The sequence below is a fragment of the Dromaius novaehollandiae genome, chromosome 20 (genome assembly GCF_036370855.1).
Source record: "Dromaius novaehollandiae isolate bDroNov1 chromosome 20, bDroNov1.hap1, whole genome shotgun sequence".
Lineage (NCBI taxonomy): Eukaryota > Metazoa > Chordata > Aves > Casuariiformes > Dromaiidae > Dromaius > Dromaius novaehollandiae.
In genome coordinates this window covers 698,449-721,337 of record NC_088117.1, presented here as the reverse complement: position 1 = coordinate 721,337, position 22,889 = coordinate 698,449, and the positions used below count along the sequence as shown (strand labels likewise).

At 42.2% G+C, this 22,889-nt stretch overlaps 1 protein-coding gene across 1 annotated transcript; it reads left to right on the top strand.

The window, feature by feature from the left end:
- Positions 1-482: 482 nt before the first annotated feature.
- LOC135330408 (ankyrin repeat and MYND domain-containing protein 1-like) lies at positions 483-20,192 on the top strand. The gene is made up of 14 exons (XM_064524045.1): positions 483-653; positions 3,432-3,578; positions 4,849-5,285; positions 6,049-6,264; positions 7,133-7,298; positions 8,716-8,774; positions 10,225-10,396; positions 10,861-11,001; positions 13,766-13,936; positions 14,637-14,744; positions 16,367-16,498; positions 17,347-17,460; positions 19,118-19,283; positions 20,122-20,192. The coding sequence occupies exons 1-14, from the start codon at positions 552-554 to the stop codon at positions 20,190-20,192; spliced, it is 2,202 nt and encodes a 733-aa protein (XP_064380115.1). The 5' UTR covers positions 483-551.
- The last annotated feature ends 2,697 nt before the right edge of the window (positions 20,193-22,889 follow it).

Genomic DNA, 22,889 nt, shown 5'->3' with positions numbered 1-22,889 from the left:
AACAGTTTGCCATACGCCAACTGTAGGGACTCCTTCCACCTCACCCGTGACGCTCCGTGCTTCTTCTCTGCTGGGCTGCGTTGCGCCAATTCCCCTCTCATCTCTCCCCTGCAGAACGTAAGGGGTTGTGCGATGCAGTATATTTGAACGATGCCTTTCCCAGAAATTGCTCCTCAGGAGCTAGCCACGGCAGGGTGACGGCGAGCGCGCGCAGGCCTCAGCGGGGAGAGCCGCTGGCCCTGCAGGAGCCGTGCGGGAGGTGGGGGCAGCCCCAGCAAACGCCGCGCCCCGGCTCCTGCGGAGCAGCTTCGGCCCCCTGCAGACTGTAAGCGAGGAGAAGGCACCCCAGGCTGCACGAAGCGAGGACTCTCCGGGCCTTTCCTCCTCAGGCCTTCGCTGCAGACGCTCCGGGGCCTCCGGGCCGCTGCGGAGGCGCTGCCGGGGCCCGGCGGCGGCCCCGCCTCCCTCGCCCCGCTACCGTCTCCACGGCAACGCGGGCGCCGCCGAGGCGGAGCGCGGCCGCTGCGGAGCCGTCGGCGGGGGCCGCCGCCATGGAGGCCGGTGCCGAGCGAGTTTCCAGTCAGGCGGCGGCCGAGGGCGGCGCAGAGGAGGCGGCAGCGCCCGGCGACGGCAGCGGGCCTGGGGGCGGCGAGGTGCGCGGGCCGCGGGGAGCCGCCGTCGGGGAGCGCCCTGCCTGGCGCAACCGGCTGCAAGCGGGGCCCCCCGCCGCCGCCCCCCGGCCTGGGCCGGGCCGGGGAGCCGGGCCAGGCGGTGGGAGCGCGCCGTGCAGGGCTTTCTGCCTTCGTGTTCCCCACCGGTCCATTTGGCAAGGAGGTGGGTCTCTGAAATGCAGGTTTTTCCTAGGCTTGCATCTCTCCTCTCGTCTCTGGTTTTGGGGCAAACTAGGCGGTTTCGCCTTATTTCTTAGTAAAGCGAGCGCTTTCCCAGCTCCCCTGCAACATCCGAGCACCTGCTCGGCCAGCGCGCTGGCCCTTGCTGCCCTTTGGGGGCATTCTGTTGCTCTGTGTTCAGGTTAATAATATATTTGCTGCTAAAATGCAAATCGGGACACAAGTTCCCAGATAACGTGCTTTTGCCCCCCTGCTTCGAAGGACTTGGTCTGCCCTCACGCTCAGGGTAAGCAGATGGCTGCCGTGATGCCGTTGCCGAGTCCTGGGTCGCTGTCGATGGCTGAACGTGGCCTCAGACCCCAGTGGGGAGAGCGGGAGGCCGGCAGGGGAGGAGGGGATGCTGCCGTGAGCTTTTGGTACAAAGTTTAACCTCTGAAGTGTGAGTGCATCTTCCTGTATGGTGAAAATACCATGAGGAGTGACTAATGTTTCCGGTTCCCTTGTGAGGTTCTTCTCTTCTGCGCCACCTGTGAGTACTGAGCTGCCGTTTTGATTGTCAGGGAAAGCTGCCACGGCAACGTAACTCGAAATCATCCGTTAGGGATCGGTTGTCTGCACGGTGGGACATCTCTTTTTCCGCTTATGAGTTATACCATTGCGCAGATAGAAAATTTAAAATTAGCTCTTTTTCTCTTCCTCTGGAACTCCATTTGCCTATCAATGCTCCCAAGAATCAGTCTAGCAGAGAAACACAGCCTTAATTCTGGCAATATAAAGACCTCGGCATTGCTCCTCACTGTTGTCTTTTGGGGGCAAACTGCGCGTTCTAAGCAAAAGTCCTAACACGCATCAGGCAGAAGCAGTAGCAGCAGCTGCCTGTCTTCGGTGATGATTATTGTGGCAACTCACTTGATAGAGGGTAGTAGTTTTCAGGTTTTGTTGATTGGGCTGAATTTGCATTGGTGACCTAGAAATGAAAGTCTCCACGGCACCATCCTCTGACGAGGCCTTAGGGAACTTACTTAGCACTTTTCACCTTTTTTCTTTCAAACTAAGAATAGTCATAGTTTATTCAAACTAAGAATAGTCATAGTTTATGCTACAGAATACCAGGGCTACTTTGTTCTCCATAGGGTTCATCCTATCCCTTCAGTTATGCTTTTATTAAAGACAAGCTATATGATTGATTAGGATATTTAGGTGATTTAATTTGAAGAGAAATAACACTGAAGACACATAAATGCCTTTAATAAAGCATTTAAGGAATTGAGGTTTTGATTTAAATGGGAATTTTTTTCAATTACAAAATTTTGATTAATTTCTATAAAACGTCCCCCAAATGTCTGTCTTTTTGCTTAAAAATAATGGATACCTTAAAGTGTTTGTGGCTACAATCAATCACGATTGATCAAATTTCAATCAAAATCCATCAGATGAGTGGGCTGATAGTTAAGGATTTCTTCACTGAAGACAAAAGGCATTATGGACAAGCTTTTGACTTAGCGTCTGTCACCTTGATACAGTTCAGCACTATGTTTACGTACGATACGATGTTTTTTCAGAACTTTCTACTGAGGGTCAGAAGTGCCAGTTTTAGAGTAGCAATCGAATTTATCTTTTTAGCAAGTAGTGCACAAAGGTGTAATCTCCAGGGACTTCACCTGCAGCTGGAAATTAAAGACCTTATGGCAGGGCTGAAGACACATGAGATCAGCAATAAACATATATCGTTTTATTTAAATATTATAATTATTTTATTTATTATACATCTTTAGTTATATTTTATTTATAGTATATTGTTAATTGTATTTTATTTATTATATTTTATTAATTATATTTTAAATAAATATAATTGTATTTAATACAAAATTATGTTGACTACTCACTGCAGACTGCATTTTATTGTACTTTAAGAGTATGGGTTGTTAGGTTGAGGGTGAGTAAAATTCATCAGAAGGTAGGGGTTGGGCATTTATTTGAGTGATAGCTCTTTCTCCAAGCAGAGTTTTGTCATTTGGAAGTAGGAATATTCTCTATGTGTGGAGGTTCTTTCCTTCTGTAATGAAAAAATTGATTTATAAGCATGTTAGCTAGGTGTTTTTCGTTTGGTTTTACTGGGTTTTATGTATTCGGCTGCTTGTTTTTTAGCAAAATATGTGTTTTCATGGCTATGCTGAATGCCCTGTTTTGTCGGATGCAAAATTTCCCAACCAAATGTGTATTGGGATACAGGTCTTTGTGAGAGGTGTTGAACACTGATAGGTCTTGGTTTAGCCTGCATCATTTGGCAACATATCAATGATATAAACACTGCTAAAATAGTATGATCTTCCATCATGATTGCTACATGATGGAAGAGCTGCTGTGGCAACTGGTAAAATCTTGGTGGAGTTTTGAAGACAGTGACTACAGTGAAGTTGAGATTTTGCCTAGTCTTTCTTAACTGTATAACAGTTTCATCCTCAGTTTCCTGCACCATGTTAGTGCTGCTCTGTTACATTAAGGAGGCAATTAAAAATTCATTTCTGTCCTCTGAACGGTATCATTCTTACTGTCCCTTCTCTTTGTGGTGGATTACAGAGATACACGGGACAGTTGTACATGGACCATCGCCATGGGAAAGGGATATGCTACTGGCCTGATGGTTCCAAATTCATTGGAGCATTTTATCTCAGCCACATAGAAGGCTATGGGACTTGGGAATGGAAGGACGGCAGAAAATTTCAGGTAACTGGAAAAATGTTGTGCTGTTACCATGATTTCCCTGCCTTTCAAAGTCAGCATGAGTACAGGAAAATTTGAGTGGTTTTTTTTTCCAGGCAGCTCCATTAGTGTTTGGGTTGTTTAGAGCAAAAGTGTCATGCTTCAGTCTCCAGTAAGCTAGGTTGCTCTCTTGAACTACTCAACTTCTACTGTACACAACTTTTGCTTAGGGAAATATTGAAGGAGATAATGTGATACTGCCTGTCTAGAACTGAAAATCTGGTGCCTGGAAGAGTGTCTTTTTCCAGTTTCTAATGTAGAAGTCTTCGGTATTTACTCCCCTTGCTAGATGAAGAACTCATTAGCTAGTCAGTACTCTCAACAGGCATATTAAGAAGCCAGCAATATGAAACTGAAAAATACTGCATTTGAAGAGACTGTGGAGACAAAGAGCATTCTGGAGTATCGAGATAGCTAGTTGTCTCTTTTGTATCATTTCCAGGCCTGCTGCTACTAGTAGAAGCTAGAAAACTTGTTTTCTAAGAATTTATAATTCTTTGTTTTCAAAGAAGAAGAAGGTGTATCTGAAAAGTGCCCAGCGTAGGGCAGCCCTCCCCTCATACTGATACATGGGTATCTCTGCAACAGGAAACAGTGCTTCATCAGATAATCCAAAAGATATAACAAAACAACATACAGCCTTTGCATTAAGTTGGCCAACAAGAACATAACATTCTTGCTGAATGTTGATAATGTGGCACTAATTATGGATTTCGGAGAACTTTAATTTGAATAGATCATGTATAATCTGAAACTAAGGGAAAAATAGAACACCCTCAGGTTATAATCAAACTTGAAATTTTATTCTTGCCAGTCATAGTGCTTTTTCCTGGTTCTTTATCTCCATAGCTAAACAGTTCAATGAGTGAAGCAGTTAATTTGTGTTCCAAATAGCTGTTTTGAGGTTGTGATAGCCTTGTGTGAATATGCCTTGAATCAGAATCCTGCTCAGGCTAAAATCTACGTGAAATTTCATCTAAACATAACATCCCAATGTAGTTAAATTTAGGGCCTTCCACTGTTCTTGTACTGGAAAAGTTAATGTGTTTGTCATTAAATGAATCAAACTGACTGTGAAGGCTTTGTAGTACAGAATGGCTTCAGCAGTTATTACTCTGCCAATAAGAAATGGACCAATAAGATGCAGGCAGAACAGTTGAGATAGAAACCAGACTTTAATTGTATAACTTGTTTGATCTCTGATTGATACTAACGAGCTTACTCGTTTCTTAAGGGGCTGTACAAATCTGATGAGCGATTTGGACCGGGAATTGAGAGCTATCCAGATGGCTGTCAGGATGTTGGCTTGTGGCTGAGGAATCATCTAATTAAACTATGTACTGAAGTACCTGGTTATTTTTCTGTCTCGGATCATCCAGAACACTTCAGATATGTTGATGCCAGTTCTCAAAGGAAGTATATTTCTGTTGAGGGGGACCCATTTCTCCGTAGCTATAAACGTCTCCCCTTTGATGACAAGGATATTTTGCCTGAAGGAGTTTTTGCCTATTCCCATAACACAGATCATCTTACTTTGACTTGCACCTTTCTGAAAGAGTGTGATGCTTCATATTTTCAGAATACCTCCAAGCTGCCTGAGGAAGAACCTTGGCCTGTTGCAAATGTAACCCCCTTACTGGTCAGAATGCAGATGCATGTTTATAAGCACAGGTAGCTGTTGATCATTTGTTTTTTATGTATGGATTTTTATAAATCATATCTATTATTTTCAAATATAAGTTGCATGATTGCAGCTGCTCTCCAAAAGTTTTTTTTATAGTCTTGAGATGGCAGGTTGCCAATGAGGAATTTTTTAAATGAAACAAACAATTTATGATACCAATGGTACCTTTCTGTGGTTGTCTTAACTCTTATTCTACTTCAAGGCTATAGAAAACATGCTGCAGCAAGTCTGCAGCTACTTGTAACTGCCCACTGAGCCTTAGGTTTATGTGTAGCTTGATACTTGTACATGGAGATGTTCTTTGGGCAGGCAGAGTATGTTTTGGTTTGCTTTGTTGCTGGGAACACGTGCCACATGTGTGTATTTTATAGCCATAGCTAAAGCTGGTTATATAAATCAAATACTAAACAGATATGAATGTGCATGCTAAATATTCTGTTTGTAGAAACACTTGGCAGTTAGATTTTGCTTTCTAATTTTATAGGTGTTGGATGGCTGGATATTTATAGACTCTTCTGTAGCCAAAATCTGTGTGCTGCTGCCAGCAGCCCCTAGACTAGTTTGCCTTTCTGCCTGTAATTTAAGCAAACTTATACTATCTGAAATAGTTCTTAAAATGATAGCTGTTCATATTTTTGCATCTTACCCAGCAGCATGTTTTGCTCTTGATGTGTTTTTTCTTTAATTGCATTAGCGGCCTAAGAGTACCTAGCTGCTTAAATGCATCAGTGCTTTTTTCTCCTTTGCTAGGTGCTGTGAAGCAGAGTTTACTTCAGACGTCAACTTCATTCTCAGTGGAGTCCGCAGTACTTATGGGCCTCCAGGCCCCAAAGAACTTGCCTCAGAGCAGTTAATTCAGAAAGCGGCAAAAGGAGACTTTGATGGGGTCTATACGATTCTGAGGGATGAGCTTGCTCATCCGGACGTAGCAGACAAACATGGATACACAGCACTTGCTGCTGCCGCTGTAAGACTCTGAGAATGACTCTTTACCATATGATGAGAAATTCCTGGTGTAGTAGCCTGGATTAGATTTTTCTCTTGTTCCATTACATAGTAAGTGTGAAGGGAATGTTCAGTAAATAACAAAAGAGCAGGTGTGGCATGAGGAATATCTGTAATGAATGGTATCATGCCAAACCCCACAGTAAATAATAATCTACAAAAAGAAGCACTTCAGTAAACATTAGAGATTATTTTAGCTGTCAAGTTTGTTTTCCGTTTGTGATTATGCAGTGGACTAGATCTGCGTTCTTGGGTATGACCCTGTCCTTATTACTGTTTTTTTCTTGTCCAGTCGTAATCACATTCAGACAGGGTTATTTTGTTTTTGCTGGCAAGGGGTGGTGGTTAGAAACTGTGCATGCATGACTTGCTGTAGGGGAGGATGACCTCCCCTTTTCTTTGTGCCCTTTTCAGCTACCTGAATAGCTGGCATTCATTGTAAAGTCCAGCAAAATTTAGATAATAATTTAGGGCGCTATATTTCCCCTACAGTCATCTCAATCACTTTTAGCCTCTTTCTGTGTGTGAATCCTCACTGAGTTCCTGTGAAATCTGGTAGAAATTGTTATAAAAAAGAGAGGAAGGTCAGGGATATACTTGAGGATGCTCCAAGGTACACATTCTGAACCCCGTAAGACATGGTTCAGTATCGCGTTTTTATTGTGTGGCAAATATAAACCTGAATTAGTTCAACAGTGTTGGCTGTCACTACTTTCAAACTGTGCTGCCTATTCTTTCCATGTAGAAATCTGCAAGTGCGTGAGTGTATGTGCAAGTACAGATGTTTACAAAATAAAATAACATCCTGAAGCATTTTCTCCTCTACAGGTGTTAATTCCCACAACGATATTGTCAATCTTCTTCTCGATAGTGGAGCTGATGTGAATAAGTGTAGTGATGAAGGATTATCTGCTCTCTCCATGTGCTTTATTCTGTATTATCCAGCAGAATCTTTTAAGGGTAATATTGCTGAGAGGAACTTGCACAGCTGCAAGGTTGGTTTATTTCTAATCTAAATCAGAATCTAATCTAATCAGAATCTAATCTAATCAGAATCATGATATATTCTCGTCTCAAGCTGTAAGTTTACTTTTCGGAATTACTTTACTGTGTTGACTCCCTAGGAAAAAGCCAGAACTTTTGTGCATCTTGCACTCTGAGGATGCAGATTATTCTCTGCTCTCACTACTAAGTCCTACTTCAAATGACCAAGCTCCAGTGCAGAAACAAGCTTACTCTGCAGTTGAAATAGGGCACTGTATTAATAGCACAGATGTGAGGCCACGTCTGCTAGGTATTTAAGACAGTGAAGATGCAGCGGGCAACTGGTGGGAATTACGAAAGCATCCCAGCAGGACAAGAGGATTTAGGTGGTTCTGATAGCACAGAGTCCTGCTGGCATGGTTGAAGTGTCAAGCAAGAAGCAATTCAACTGTCAGAGGAGTCTCTTGACCCTTAGGGAGTGTTTACAAAGGAAGACTCATGACCCTAGGCTTCCTCCTGCCAAAAAGAGAAGTACCTGCTTTAAATTGTCCTGTGGAGGAGCATGATACATATTTTGTAAGAGTACAAACCATGCAGTGGGGAAGGAGATGATAACAAGGGTGAAGCAGAGGGTCAGGAATCTCCAAACAGTCTGAGAAGATAGAAGGAATCAAAGAGGGGCCTAGGCAGGTAGGGACTGTGTGGTAGAAATGTAAGGATGTTGCTGAGGCTTTCAGAAGAGGCTACACAGGTCTAAATGCCCTCAAGAAACTTGTTGGAAATGAACTACAGAATAGTTTTTGGTTGCTGTAAAATACCTGTTCAAGTTCCAAGAGTATGTTTAAGTGGTGGCCCGTTACCAAAGTTGCAAGACTTCTGTGGGAAGGAAAGAAAGAGAGAGAGAGAGATGTATATAAAGCAGATGCTCAGAGATTCACAGAAAATCAGTGTGAAACTATTACTTCTCATTTTGGAGTGAGAAAAGGAAATTAGGAATAAACAGGATTTGTTTCTGTCACGGTCTCTAAGATTCAGAAAGGAAAATGTGCTTTGCTTTCTCTTTTCCTCTGAGTTGAATACGAATCCAGAAGATTTGGAAACAGTGGTCTTGGAGGTCCTAGTTCTACATTCTCGTGCAAAATAATGCAGGTTGAAAATCTGTAAGAGTCTTGTAAGCATGTTTTACTCACAAAGGAAATTGAGCAAGAAAATGTTCAGTTATTTGGTTTATTTAAAAAAAAACAGTTACAAATTACTTCTAAATGATTTCCCTATCTGTTGTTAACTGAATTCCATTATTATTACATGCTCTTGTATTACTGTTATTACTTGTATTATTGTTCTGATGACTGAATATGCTGACTCACCCATTGAAAGTGTGGTTTTTCATTTTTGTAACTACTTTCTTTTATTTTTTTAATCTTCAAGCAGAACGAACAATCAGAACCGTCAGAAACAGCTAATGTGTCTGAAGGCGTAATCTCAGAGTAAGTCTCACTTATGCCCTATGAATGGGAGACAGAGTCTCCTAAGTCTCTTTGAACATAGAAGGCAACAATTAGTATTTCACATATTTCACAGAAGGGTGCAGCTATTGCAGGAAAAGCTAGTCAGATGTCAGTATATTTTTGTTTGCTTAACTATAGAAATCTCGTGTTCATATCAGTAGAAGCCACTCGTTTATATGCTCTGTTATAATTCAGGTTGGCAGAGTGTGAAGAGTGAAGCTGGAAAGTGTAGTTCAAGCTAAGGACCTCATGCTTGAACAAGACAAGCTTTCCTGATTGCATACTTTGCAGCTTGTCACAGTCTGCTATGCACACCTGCAGTGTAGTGTGGATATGAGGAAAGATAAGAATATATTCAGCTTACTCTTTGAAGTTTTGACTACATTTGACCGTGCTGGTTGTTTTCTACAGGTGTCTGTTTAGCCGCGTGGCCTGAAATGTAGTCTTTTTGTCTTGCTTTTATGGATCCCCCAAAGGGCCACATCTTGCCTTTTGTTTTGCCTCCAGAGCAGTCCCCAAAGATGATGAAATTTTTGTCTTGGGTTTTATGCCAGCGTAGGTCACTTTGACGTCTTAGAATTCCCACAATGAAAATTCCCTGTTGGCCTTCTTGCCCTTCATCCCTTGCATTTGGCTTTTGTGGCACATCTTGCCACCTCCCTTGCTTCTCTCATGAATATTGTGTGTGCGTTGCATGTTTTTCATTGGAATATAAAGATGCACTGAATGTAGGGCTTGTGAGTAAAAATGAGTTAATGCCATGTGAGAAAAGAGGAGCCTCTGCCCAGATCACTATGTGGTAGAGTTTCTGGGTGATATCCAAGGACTGTTTGCTTTTTTTGATGGTGTTAGGTTTCTTTTTTAGGGGTGTGCATGTGTATTTTGCCTCCATGGAAATACAGATGGAATCATCAGCCTGCTGAAATACACTGTCCTAGTCCAGCATAGCTCTTGTTCCAGCTTTGGTTAAGGGAAACACAGAAAAAGTATCTCTGTTTTCTTGGGATGGATGAATGAAGTACGATAGAGGAAAGAACCTTCCAAACAGTCTTAGATGACAGGAAGGAGGAGTCAGTCTGTTTCTGTCATTAAACAAGTCTCACACTAAACGTTTAGAAGTGACACATGAGTGAATAGTGGAGATGCAGGGAACCTTACTTTGCCTATCCATTCCCATGCAACCCGAAGGAACTGCTTTTAAGTGCTGCCTTTTTAGTTTGGAGGGGTGAGATGTCCTCTTCAGGTAATAATATTGTTGCCTGGGTGGAGCACGGCAGTTGTTGTGACACTGCTCTAAAGAATGAAGTCTTGTCTCTGCCAAATGCCATTTTTAATGTCTGCACCTGGGAGTCATCTTAGTTCACCATCATTTAGAGGTTTTTTGCAAGATGCTAATGAGTGATTCTGGTATTTTCCATGTCAACTTTAGACAGCAGAAGAGATGGGCAACAATCCAGCTGCTGCTTCACCGAGGTGCAGATCCCAATGCATGCTGGATACCAGCACCCCTTCTCTTCCTTGCCGTTAAAGCTGCAGATGCAGAAGCAGTGAAACTCCTCTTAGAAAGGGGAGCCAGGACTGATGTGCGGCTTCCATCCAAGGTTTTATTGCATTATAATTGATAATGATGTAGGATTCTAGATGAGTGCAGCAGCTTCTGTGTCCTGCTGTAAAATCTGCAAGTAAGAACCAGGTTTAGAACGGACAAAAAGCTGTTTAAAGTGATTATCCTGTTCAAAGAACTATTTTATAGAAAGAACTCAAAGCTCCTTATTCCCTGAGTTTTCCTTCCTCATTATGTTTTCTTGTTGCCAAGCCCATGCATGACTGGGGAATGCTTGTGAAGCTGCTCCTCAAGTTGGTAACAGCTGTTGTGATTTTGGTACGTTGTGTATCTGGTACCTTGAGCTTTCCACTGTCCCGTAACTCAGTTTGTAGGTTCATGGTGGCTGAAAGTGAGACACAGTATGTGGGAAGAAGAAGCTGGGATTATTCTGTTGAAAATATTTGGTACTGTTTTAAGTTGCGATAAACAGGAGTCTTAATGCTATGTTTCTTTTTTCAGTTTGGGGGTTTAACCCCTCTCCACATAGCTGTATCTATTCCTGGGGAGGAAGGAGTCCAGATAACACAGTACCTCCTGCATTCTGCACCAGATCTTGATGCAAGGGCAGAAGATGGAAATGAGGTATATGGTCCAGACCAGGTATGTTGCTTTGTGAGCTCAGCTTCTTGCAGCTCTTGAAGGCTGCACAATACATAAGCAGGGAGTTGAGCTTCCTGCCTGCTTGATTTCCGTGAAATTTTTGCATCCTATTGGAATAACTATGGTCCTTAAAAAAAAAAAAAAAAAAAAAAGCCACTGGAGGTCTGTATTATTGGGTTACAGTAAACACATCCATGTGTTTTGATGCCCCAGAACATTTTTGCTATCATGCCTCGTTTAAGGCAGAGGTTAAAAGTCTCTTGTGGGCAGTCTAGTATAAATGCCTGAAGGTATAATGAGAGCAGTGAACATAGGACCACTGTCAGAAACAGACACATGATGGGACCTGCTTGTTTCATCTCCATGGAGCCTGCCTACTTGTTTTTGTTTTGTTTTGTTTTCCTTGAACACAGACTCTTTCTGCTGGATTCCTGCAGCATTCACTGTGCCCCCAGAGTTACAGAAAGATAGCTCTGCAGTAAACTTTTTTGGTAGTACAGAACTTTTTGGTTAGGGTTGCCATTTTTTATGATAATTGTCTACTTGTGATGGAGTTATACCAGCGAAAAGTGCTCTTTTTGGCATTTGTTACCTGAGGAATTACTTTACGTTATAGTACTTAAATCATTTCACAGAATTACCAAACAGTTGAGAGTTTGGAAGGGACCTCTGAAGATCGTCTGGTCCAAAACCCCAGCTCAAAGGAGGGTCAATGAGAGCAAGTTGCTCAGGACCTTGTCCAGTTGGGCTTTGAATATCTCCAGGAATGGAGACTCCATGGCCTCTCTGGGCAACCTCTTCCCGTGTTTGATCACCCTCACAGGGAAAAAAGATTTTTATTATGTTCAAGTGGAATTTCCTGTCTTTCAATTCCTGCCCATTGCTTCTTGTCCTGCCACTGGGTGCCACTGAGAAGAGTAAGGCTCCAGCTTGTTTACTCCCTCCCATCAGGTATTTATACACATTGATAAGATCCCCCGAGCCTTCTCTTCTCAAGGCTAAACAATCCCAGATCTCTCAGCCTCTCCTTGCACGAGAGATGCTCCAGTTCCTTAATCCTCTTTGTGGTCCTTTGCTGGACTTGCTCCAGGGGAGTCCAGAACTAGACACACAGATGTGGTCTGACCTGGGCTGAACAGAGGGGAAGGATCACCTCCATTGGCCTGCTGGCAATGCTCTTTCTAATGCTGCCCACGATGCTGTTGGCCTGCTTTGCTGCAAAGGCACGTTACTGGTCATGTTCAGCTTGTCCACCAGGACCCCCAGGTCCTTTTCTGCAGAGCTACTTTCCAGTAGGTCAGCCCCCAGCATATACTGGTGCCTGGGGTTATTCCTTCCCAAGGGCAGGACTCTGCACTTCCCTTTGTTGAACTTCATGAGGTTCCCCTCTGCCCATCTGTCCAGTCTCTCGAGGTCCCTCTGAATGGCAGTGCAGCCCTCTGGTGTATCAGCCACTCCTCCCAGTTTGGGATCATCAGCAAACTTGCTGAGGGTGCACTCTATCCCTTCATCCAGGTCAATTAGTAAACAGTAGTAAACAACTTAACCAGTATTGTCCTTGTATTGACCCCTGTAGGTGCACCACTGGTGACTGGCCCTCGGCTGAACTTCATGCCACTGATCATAACCCTTTGAATCCGGTAGTTCAGCTAGTTTTCAGTCCTCACTGTCCATTTATGTAAGCCATACTTTAGGAGCTTGTCTATGCAGACGTTGTGGGAAAAAGTTTTGACAGCCTTACTGACATCAAGGTAAATGACATCCACTGCTCTCCCATCTTTCACCAAACTGGTCATCTCCTTGTAGAAGGCTATCAAGTTGTTCAGGCTCGATTTCCCCTTTGTAAATCCAAGCTGACGACTCCCATTCACTTTCTTTTCCTTAGTATTTTTGGAAATGGCTTCTCAGAGGATGTGCTTCATCACCTTCCCAGGGACTGAAATGAGGCTGACGTACTTGTAATTCTGCAGATCCTCCTTCTTGCCCTTCCCGAATATAGGAGTGACATTTGCTTTCTTCCAGTCCTCAGGAACCTCACCTGGTTGCCATGACATTTCAAAGATAATTGAGTGACCTTGCAATGACATTGATGGGCTCCCTGACATCCCATCAGGTCCTAGTCACTTGAAAAATGAGTTGGCTTGTGTAACAGGAAAGATAAGATTTGTCTTGTCAAGACAGTGGCTAAGGTGAATGTCTGTTTGCAGTCCAGGGAGGTTTAGATAGCTTCTTCAGTTTGTATTGCAGTACTTTCTCCTTTAGTAGCAATCAGGATGACTTGGTACCTATTTGCAAACAGTATGCAGTTATAAAATGCCCAGATGCAGTGCAGGCTATATTACTTTCTGACATACCATTTTTTATTTTTTTATATTGGTCTGGTAAGCCTATATTCATGCACCTTAAATGAATGACATGTGAATGAACTTGAGTGAAGACCCTTTTTGCCTGATAGCTTGCTTCTTTCTTCCCACCCCTCACTGTATCATTTGGCCCAGTAAAAGTTATTAAATTCTGTCTGTAAAATTTTCCTTCCCTGGATTCCTCCAGTGGAATCAAATTTCTTAATGTGCAGTGCTGAAGATGATTTAGGCAGATGGAATCTGAATGTAAAGAAGGAAGTAGAAAAAGGGTGGCCATTGTTTTGGTGAGGCTGAACAAGTCTCGTCCATGATTGACATCCAGAGCAATGGGTGACCAAGCAGTTTATTTTCTTCTGTATGTCTCTGAGCTATGTTACAAATGTTCACATAATTTCACTTAGGTTCCTCTGCCTCAAACCAGAGAAACCCAGTTGTCCCGTGGTGTCACTGTGCACCTGAAGAATGAAGCAGGACCACCAAAAGGGTACTTCTCCTCCTATTTTGGTCCTGTTCCAGAAGAAGGTGGAAGGAGTGCATTGCATATTGCATGCGAAAGAGAGGATAACTGTGAGGTAAGAGCATGGCATCCGAGGTTCTGCTCATAGAGAGTACTTATAAGCTAAACTCCCCAAATGACATATCTGGGGAATGAATACTTTTCATCCCTCTGTAAGGAGCTGATTGAATTCCCAGGATAAACTCCTTACCTTGTGAATTATTAGTGTTGTACGGATTAAAAACCCATTAGCACTTGAGAAAAAAATATTTCTTAAGTCTTTAGAATTCTGTTTAACACATGAAATTCCTCTGCTTAAGTTTCCATTAGTGACTTGGCCATTAAGTTTTACTATTCACGAGGCCAATTTGAAGCTGGACAGTCTGAGTTTTCTCATGTGCTAACCTTTGAGCATTTGGGTTTTTACCGTAGTAACATTCTTCTAGCAGATTTACGAGGTGTGCACTTGGAGGAAGGAGAGGTTTTTGAGAGAGGAGATGTACTTCTTCAGAGGCAAGCTTACGTATACCCTTTGGCAGCAGGGTTAATGAGATTTGGTAATCTGATGGAGAGGTTTATGCATAACACTACCATGCTTGGGGTTCTTAGCCATGAGAAAATGGAGGTATATTTTTGCTATAGGATCATAGCTTAGGTGAAAGGCTTGGACGTGTTTTATGCTGCTCATTTTGTTCATTATTGTTACATATATATTATATTTAAAAGTTCACATTATTATGATCTAATTCCACCTTTTTCTGCACCTGCCTACACAGCATGCCAGAGATGTTATCCGCCTCCTTTTAATGCATAAGGCAAATCCAAACACACTGTGGAGTGGCCATTCACCACTTTCCTTAGCAATCGCCAGTGGGAATGATTTGGTGAGCATCTTTGAGTTCCTCTTTACGCGTGTTGTACTCCTCCATTTGTCTCTGCCTTCTCTGATGACAGGCAGACTTGGGTAACTAGTTATGTTTGCCATAATTCATTCCCAGTGAAAGTACTAAATTTGCTTTTCTTTCAAACCTGTGGATGTTGCATGAGCTGAACTAGAGGAGCCCTGTAGTATGACAGTGATAGCTAGAAATATTTGGTAAGATTCAGAAGGGTATAGCATTCAGAGAAGAGTATCCATTTTTATGAATCACAAGAACATGCAGTTCTCTTACAGGCTACCTCCCCACTCAAATCATCCCAGCCAAATGTTAAAACACTTTGCTTCTGGATATAAGAAAAAAAATGTAGCTCTTTGAGGGTAAGGAGTATGCTTTTCTAGGAAAAGATCAGTGATCACACTTGGAAAGGATCTGGGCATTACGGGGCTCAGCACTCCACAGAGGAGGCTTACAGCTCACACAGTAGAGTGCAATATGTGAAGTCAGCACCTACCTTCCCTGAGCAGGGAATGGCCTGCCTTCTGCTCAGACAAGGCCCTTAAGAGTGGGTCCACAGCAGCCAGCATGCTGCGAGAGAAAGTGTACCAGCAAAACAGGTAATGGTGACAAAGTGGTGTGTCTGCAGTGCTCTGCTCCTCTTGGAATACAGCTCCAGGCTCCTGGTTCATCTTCTTTGTGGAAAACAAGGGAGGAGAGTGAGGGGGTAAGAGTTGCACCCAGGCTGCCCACTAAGCTCAGCCGTTGTGCAGGCAACCAGCCAGCACAAGGCCAGGGGAAGAACAATTGGAAGGGAGCAAGCGTGACTGTGTAGCCTAGTGGTTCAGGTAATAAGCTGATAGGGGCAGGGTTTGGGTCTAATTTCTGTTTCTCGGGTTACTTTCTCCTGTGTAAAAGCACGCTAATAATTCAGTCAGGCATTGTCTTGGAAATGCAGATGTGAACAAAGCGAGGGGAAGCCACTTTCAGTGTTACTGATGAAATCAAAATTTTACCTCTTGTTCTGTCACTGCAAGTTTTATACTGTGTGTTAGGATTAATGGTAGATCATAATAGAAAAGATCTACTGTGTATTGTTACTTTCTAGCTATATTTATTTCAGTAGAAAGTTATCAGTCATCTGGATACAATATAATAGGGAGCTACAGGATGGACTGCGAAAGTAGATACAGTAGAAATGGATGCAGCCAAATACAGTAGAAAATAGATTCTGTATCAAATGTTTGAACCAGAACATTTTTCCTTATGTTATCTTTGTTTCTTTTAAAAGACAATTTAGGTATTTTTCTGGAAAAAGGAGTTTACTGCATCTTTGATTTGTTTGTACAGAAAAGATGAAATTTCAGGACTTCCCACGGAATGGAAAGTCCCATATCCAACACATTCTACTGCTTCTCCTGCCCCTCTCAGAGGCTAACATTCAATGGAGTGATGATCTAATAGACCATAAATGTTCAACCTCTCTAATCCTTATCTTTATGGTAAAACATAGGTGGTTTTAGTATATTTTATGAAACCTACCCTATAGCATCTTGGTCTGGCTGGGGTATCGCTTTTCTGCTGTGGAACTGTCAAAATGCATCTCCAGCAATTATCTGTTGCATTTGCAGGCAGTGGTCGAACTCCTCAAACATGGGGCTGATCCAAATCTGCCATTAAGCAGAGCAGTAAGAAGTGCCCTCTGTACAGCTGTCAGTACCACATATGAACAGAAGAGAACAAAAGCACAGAGGATTGCTTTGGTGAGAGAAATGTGGGGGTTTTTTTGTTGTTTTTAACTTCAGGAAAAGCAGTAATTTTTATCAGGTGTGTTGAGTTCCATTTCTCTTTAATGGGCAAGCTGATTTTTTTTTTTTTTTTTTTTGCAGAACAATTCATTTGTGTCTCTTCCCAATGCTATTTGTTTGTCTCCTAAGGAATAGAGGTTTTGTAAGGAAATTCGTTTTCATGTTTGAGTGAAGGTGATGGCAACCTCCTTGTGTAGAAGAGGAAACACTGCATTTAAAGCAGATGGGGGGTTGCCCATGGCCCTGTCAGATCTGACTGTTACCTTGTTTGTAAACACAGCTGGCATCCACATGAAGAAAGATGCATTGCATTTGATTGTGCTATATAAAGTAGTTGATAAAGTGCACTTTCTCACCTATGATGAGCTCAATGGAAGCATTTGGCCTTGTGAAAACTGGACATTTTTCCCTCGTCCCATAAAGCACAGAGCTGACCTCATTGAGAATGGAGGGGAGGAAAACTGCAGTTGAGGAGCACTAGGAGAGGAGGTGATTTCTCCAGCCGGGTTCTGTTCTACCCCGCGTCACTAGTTGTCCGTGCTTCATCTGTTGCTGCAAGATTAGGTTGTGAGATATCCGGAAACAAATAGCAAATGCCTCCAAGGAGGTTTTATTTACAAAACACATGTAGATTTAACAGTCCATCAACGGCTCTCCAGTGGCAGAAGAAATGCACAATTTGGTACACAGAGTAGCCACACAAATCGAGGTTAAGCTCTGATATTCAGCCCTGTCTCTAACTGTGGCATGGACACAGTATAGTTAGAAAGCTGGATGTCAAATGTTTTGCTTTCTTTTTTCAGGTTGATAAGCTGCTTGAAGCTGGCGCGGATATCCTTGCACCAGTTACTCTTAGGGAAGGACAGCAAAAAGCAGTGGGAACAGCTGTCGACTATGCCTATTTTGAATATTTTCAGGTATGACTTCAGTTCCCGTAACTGAAGATACCGTGTTCTTTGCATTCATCAGAACAAACAGCCTTTTGTGTCCTTAGGATTTGTCTAGGGCCTTCTTCAGAAGCTTTCACTGAAAATTTACTTTTCCCTTCATTTGTCTTGAGACTCATTTCATTTGCTGCCAAACTTATAACCACCCGAAGACTGAATACCTCTAGTAGTTTTGCCTGTGAAGGCAATCCTTGTTGTCACATTTTATAGTAAGATTCTGTTCATAATTGGTTTGTAAAGAGTTAGCTGTAATTCTACATCCAGCCATTAAAAATGGAAGTAACGTGCGTTTCCATGAGGCTACAATCAAAACAGGAAAAGCTGTTATGAGATATATATATGTATAATAGATAATAAATTTAGGTATGTTATAAGCTATGATAATAAATTACTGATCAGTCAAACTTCAAAATAAAGGGTTAACCACTTATTAAAGTCATCCTTAATCATTATTTAACCCCTTATAAAAAGAATCTTCCTATGAAGTATAACTAAGAATTTTCTGCCCAGTTTTTTTTTTTGGGGGGGGGAGGGCGGGGGATGTATTTGTTTAAAAAAAATTTTGAAATGGTCTGCGATGCTGTAACAGTTTCTAATTAGAAATGAATCTGCCTTTGGGTCATATAAGTAATTTTTTTTGGTAGCTTTATTGTGAATAAGAAAGTTTACATGACAAAGAATCTTTGTTTCTTAGCAGCGTCAGAGATTAAGTGGTTTGGTTCTTGAGAGAATCATTTGTTGAATAATGCAAAAAATAGATAGAGAATTACTTAATATATTAAACTAGGAAACTGCAGGGATGGGAAGGAAAGCCAAGTTATACTGCAGATTGCTTGCCTCTGGGACATAAACAGTAGATGTTCTGAAAAGAACAAAAGTAATGGTGAGTCTTGGGCACCTTGCAGTAGAGCAGCCACATTCAAGCTACTTGAGAAAGTGCAACATGGTACCTCCATTCCTAAGGTGGGGTACAGCTCATTGCTACTACAGTCCTGTGACTGTGGGATCCATCACTGCATCTCACTGGCAGAGCAGCCTACTTGGAGCTAATGTGGTTTTCTGCATCCCACTGCAGTGTTCCGTGTAGATAGTAAAATTGTTATTCTTTGGCTTGCAATCGCAACTGATCCTCAAATAGGAAATGCAATTTAAACAATTAGCAGTTGTAATCACTGGCCAGCCTTGGTCAGCATACTCCAGGTATCTTACTTCTTTCCTGTCTTGCTCTGGTCTGCCTTAGGCTTTTGCATCTTGGGTTTAATATGCTCCTTGCTGGCACTAATAGGGAGCAGTGTGGGAAACAGAGAAACTTAATAGTGGCCAAACAGTGCCCTCTAGCAGTCTTTCCATTTTCAGGAAGCTTTCCTGTGTTGCCAGAAGTGCTGGGAGAGGAGGAGAGCCCTGCAAAATGACGGCAGCTTCTCCCTTGAAGAAAAATTGTTTTAGTTAACTTGTTGAGCACTCACTGAACAGATAATCGGAACAACTAGACTGTTTAATATGGACATCTCCTGTGCCAGGATTAAGCAGGGATGATACTGTGCTTTTAGACTGGTTTGACTTGAAACACTTACGTGTTAGATTTGTTCTCCCATACATTAGCGTATTAACTCCTGGTGTGTTGCAGGATAGGAGAATTGCTCACACACCATACGATGTACTGACAGCATCTGAGCGGGAGATTTTTCAAAAACGCCAATCACTGATGGAACACATTACTGGGAAGCTCCGTGAGCGTGTCATCCTGAAAGAGAAAGAATGGAATCAGGAAGAGCTGCGAAGATCCAAGAAATGTTAGTTCAAGCTTAAGGGTGGCACTGCCTGGTGTGGAGAGGAAATTTACTGTTATTAGTTCCAGTATTGTTGTCTGAAAGGATAGCTCTTTCTCAAAACCAGTCCTACATAAGCAGTGAGGAGATGTAGGGGTTCTACAAACATTAAAGAGAATGAACAAGTCACTGTGAAGGAAATTTTGAATATAGGCTTAGTGCCTATGCACTGCTTCCTCGTGAATTCCTATACAAGATCTGTTACCACGTGTTATGGAGTAATTGAGTGAGCTTGTTCCTCTTTCACAGATGGACCTTTGAATTGCTTTGTATTTGGTGCAGGTAGCAGTGTGCATTCAATGGTGACTGTGGACAGCTAGCATATGTCCATTCCCCGTGGTAACTTGCTCCCAGGTCCTTTCCTGGGATTCCCACTGTATTAATGCTCTTCTACTCCTAGAGTGGTGACAATAAATATGTAAATTAAGGTCATTTGAATGACTTCCTGAGTAGTGCTCAAATACATGGTGAAGCCAGGCTTAGACTCTAGATCTCCCAATACCACTATAATCTGAAAAATGTTTCATATATTCACTGTGAAAAATATCCAAATGAGGAGTAGAAGGCAATGTTACCTAGAACTATTATGTCTCACATTTTTCATAATCTTACTTTCAAGAAGGATGTTGTTTTAGTGTGTCTGATACACATCATCATATTGATTATGTTTGCCCAGTTGATCAACAACTGTCCTGTGGCTAAGCAGAGTTTTAAGGAAAGGTGTCTTGTGACTAGTATTCTAATTCTCAGATCCTAAGTAGGAATGCTGATTTTTTTTCCCCCCTTCTTTATGTTGGTGTAGTGGATTCAAATATTCGTACATCTGCTTCAAAGAAGAAATCGGGGAGCCATCATGCGAAAGAAGTGAGGTAGGTGGAAGACACTGCATGCAAGTGTTGACTGTTCTTAGCCAAAAATATTATGTCCTGTTTTTTCCTCACCAGGCTTAATGTCACCCTACCATGTTTTTTCTTTTCTAATTGTTTCCTCTTTAGTGTGTCCAGTCTTGTCAGCTACAGACAGCTTCTTCCTCTGTTCTGATCACATCATTCCTTTTCAGCTTCAGACTCTGCCAGGAGAGTCTGCATAATATTCAGTCTTCTCGTGATAAGCAGTGTGGCCTGGTATCTTAAGCTAATTCATGACATCAGTGGCTTAGGGTAGCTTACAAATACTAAGAAATGGACACAGACAAGTTTTGTGGCTTGCATTTCTGGTCTCTAAATCAGGAAAGACTTCTAGAGTTTGAACATTAGTCTTGGAATTGTAGCATTCTCAGCGGTTTGAGTTACGGAGGAAATAGTTGGCTCAAGGATACTGTACTCTGTCATCAGTTTCTTCTGAGCAAGGCACTCTCATCATCCTGAACTTTGTCTCAGTATTTGAATCAAGTGAGAATTTGAATCATGGTCAGGAACTGAGGCACTTTTCGCGGGCATAAGTTGTGAGGTAGTATTTCTGCTGAACCAAAATGGATCAACAGTAGCATAAGATGCAGAAATAGCCGGAAGAATGTAAACCAAGAACTAAAATGAAATCTGGAAGGTTAAAGCAGCACACAAACGTTTTACAAATAGATGTTAGGGATGACTTGCAGGCAGAGATGAGATCTCAGTGAAAATTGCTAGCCATTTCCTTTGCCAGAATTGTGCAAGTTTTGTTTTCTCAATTAGTTTCAACAGCTGCCTGTCTGGTCACTATAGCCCAAGAATGGGAATTTCCCATAAACTTCCAAGTGCAAGACTTGTATCATGTTCTCAACATACAGCCCTAGGCAAATATGCAAGGTTATGATTTGTAATTGGACAGGCCTTTAAATTTACAGCCAAAGGAGACAGCAACTGGTAGACAACTTATTATTTCAGGGATCCTGCCACTCTCTCCTGAAACTCTTTCCCTGCAAAGGCCTGATTCTACCCAAGCTCCTTGTTTGCCACCCTCTGTTCTTGGCTCCATGGAAGGATGGGAACAATTTACCAGCTTATCTGTACAGTAACTGGAGTTCCTTGATATCATTGTTCCTATTTAGCTGTGGCTTATCCTCTGCTGACTACCACTGTGCCCACACTGTAGCTATCCTCTCATAGAACATTTGTTACTCTCAGGGAACTGATCCTTGGTCTTTTTCTCTTCTGGGGACTCTGCAGAAAAGTTGCTGCAGTTTCCAATTCAAGTTGGATGAATTGTTTTTGTAAAGACCTCTGTTGGACTGTGGCTGTGCTTTGACTGGATACTGACAGGAGTTGTCTGGGTCATTGCCTGCTACCTCCCTTAGCAAGGCATTTAATGGAATCCATGTCACATGACTAGAATGCTACAAAATCTGATTTGGTGTTAAGTGTAATGCATCCAGTGTTGCCTCTGATGCCTCTTAGCTCTTTAAAATTATACTAACACATGAATGAATCTATTGCATGAAATCACCTTTGGCTTTATGTTGTGGTCAAATTTCATAAGTGCAGAACAATTTGGCTCAGACCACATTAGGGAAATCGGTGCTGTAAGGGATTCTTAAATGCTCTGAAAAGGATATAGGTACATAGGCCAATTTGCACTTAGTAACATTCTACTTCCCAGTCCCACTGAAAATCTTTGCCTAAGCACTCTTTGCTGCTTCTTCCAGCTTTGCTGTGTTGCAGGGACCTGGCTGTAGCCCTGTTTGCCTCTGCAATATTCCAGTAGGTTCTGTCAGTTTTTTTAAGTCTGCCTGCTTGGCTTTATTTCTGGCCGCATATTGTCTGCCCTGCCTGCCAGTTTGAAAGTGAATACCTCCAGACTCGGTTGTTACGAGCAAACTGAAGCACACCATGCACTAGGATGCAGATGTTGATTTGGTAAAGGCTTGGGAGTGTTCCTCACTAGGACGTTTGACTTTTCTAGGGGCTGGTGTGCAGCCCGGTCCCCAAATACTCCTAGGATAAGCTGCAGGGTCTCCTGTTTCTTTATCCGTGAATATTACGACATTTATATTTCTATATTGTGAGCCATTTTGATATAATTTTACTGTGATGAACAAACGTTGTCAGACTAAGAAAAAACTTCAAACAAACAATATTGTGCTTTTTTTTTATAACTGCCTTTGTTCTAGGACGCCGTTTTTTAAATACTGCTATCAGTGCGGACGTTCTGTTGGTGTTCAGCTGACATCTTGCATTCATTGCCATGAAATCTTCACTTGCAGTGAAGCTTGCAGAAGGAAATCCTGGAAGGAGCGGCATAGGCATGAGTGTTCGGGATTGCTGGGTAGGTCTGACAGTCACTAGTATGTGTGTACAGTTGTTTGTGCATGTTTTACTGAGCTGGAATGTCTTCCTTGTAATGGCTCAGTAAAATGTGTTTTGGTTACAATTTAAACAAAAAAAATTCAGTTATTCCCTTGAATAGCTGTGTCTGTAAAACCATCAGCTTTAAGAGAGCTACTAATGTGTCATTACAGTCAGTTTCAAGAGAGAAGAATCTTTCAGGTGAGCACAGAACAAAAGGAAGATGCTCCTGAAGACTAATGTTCATTACTGAAATCATAAATATACAACTTTCCAAGCTGAAGAACCTCAATACATCTAACAAGCT

What these genes read in the sequence shown, in the direction of transcription:
- LOC135330408 (XM_064524045.1), top strand. Translation starts at nt 552, where the DNA reads ATGGAGGCCGGTGCCGAGCGAGTTTCCAGTCAGGCGGCGGCCGAGGGC. An exon ending in GCGGGCCTGGGGGCGGCGAG is followed by an intron (nt 654 to 3,431) that starts GTGCGCGGGCCG and finishes GGTGGATTACAG; the next exon opens with AGATACACGGGACAGTTGTA. An exon ending in AGGTATATGGTCCAGACCAG is followed by an intron (nt 11,002 to 13,765) that starts GTATGTTGCTTT and finishes AATTTCACTTAG; the next exon opens with GTTCCTCTGCCTCAAACCAG.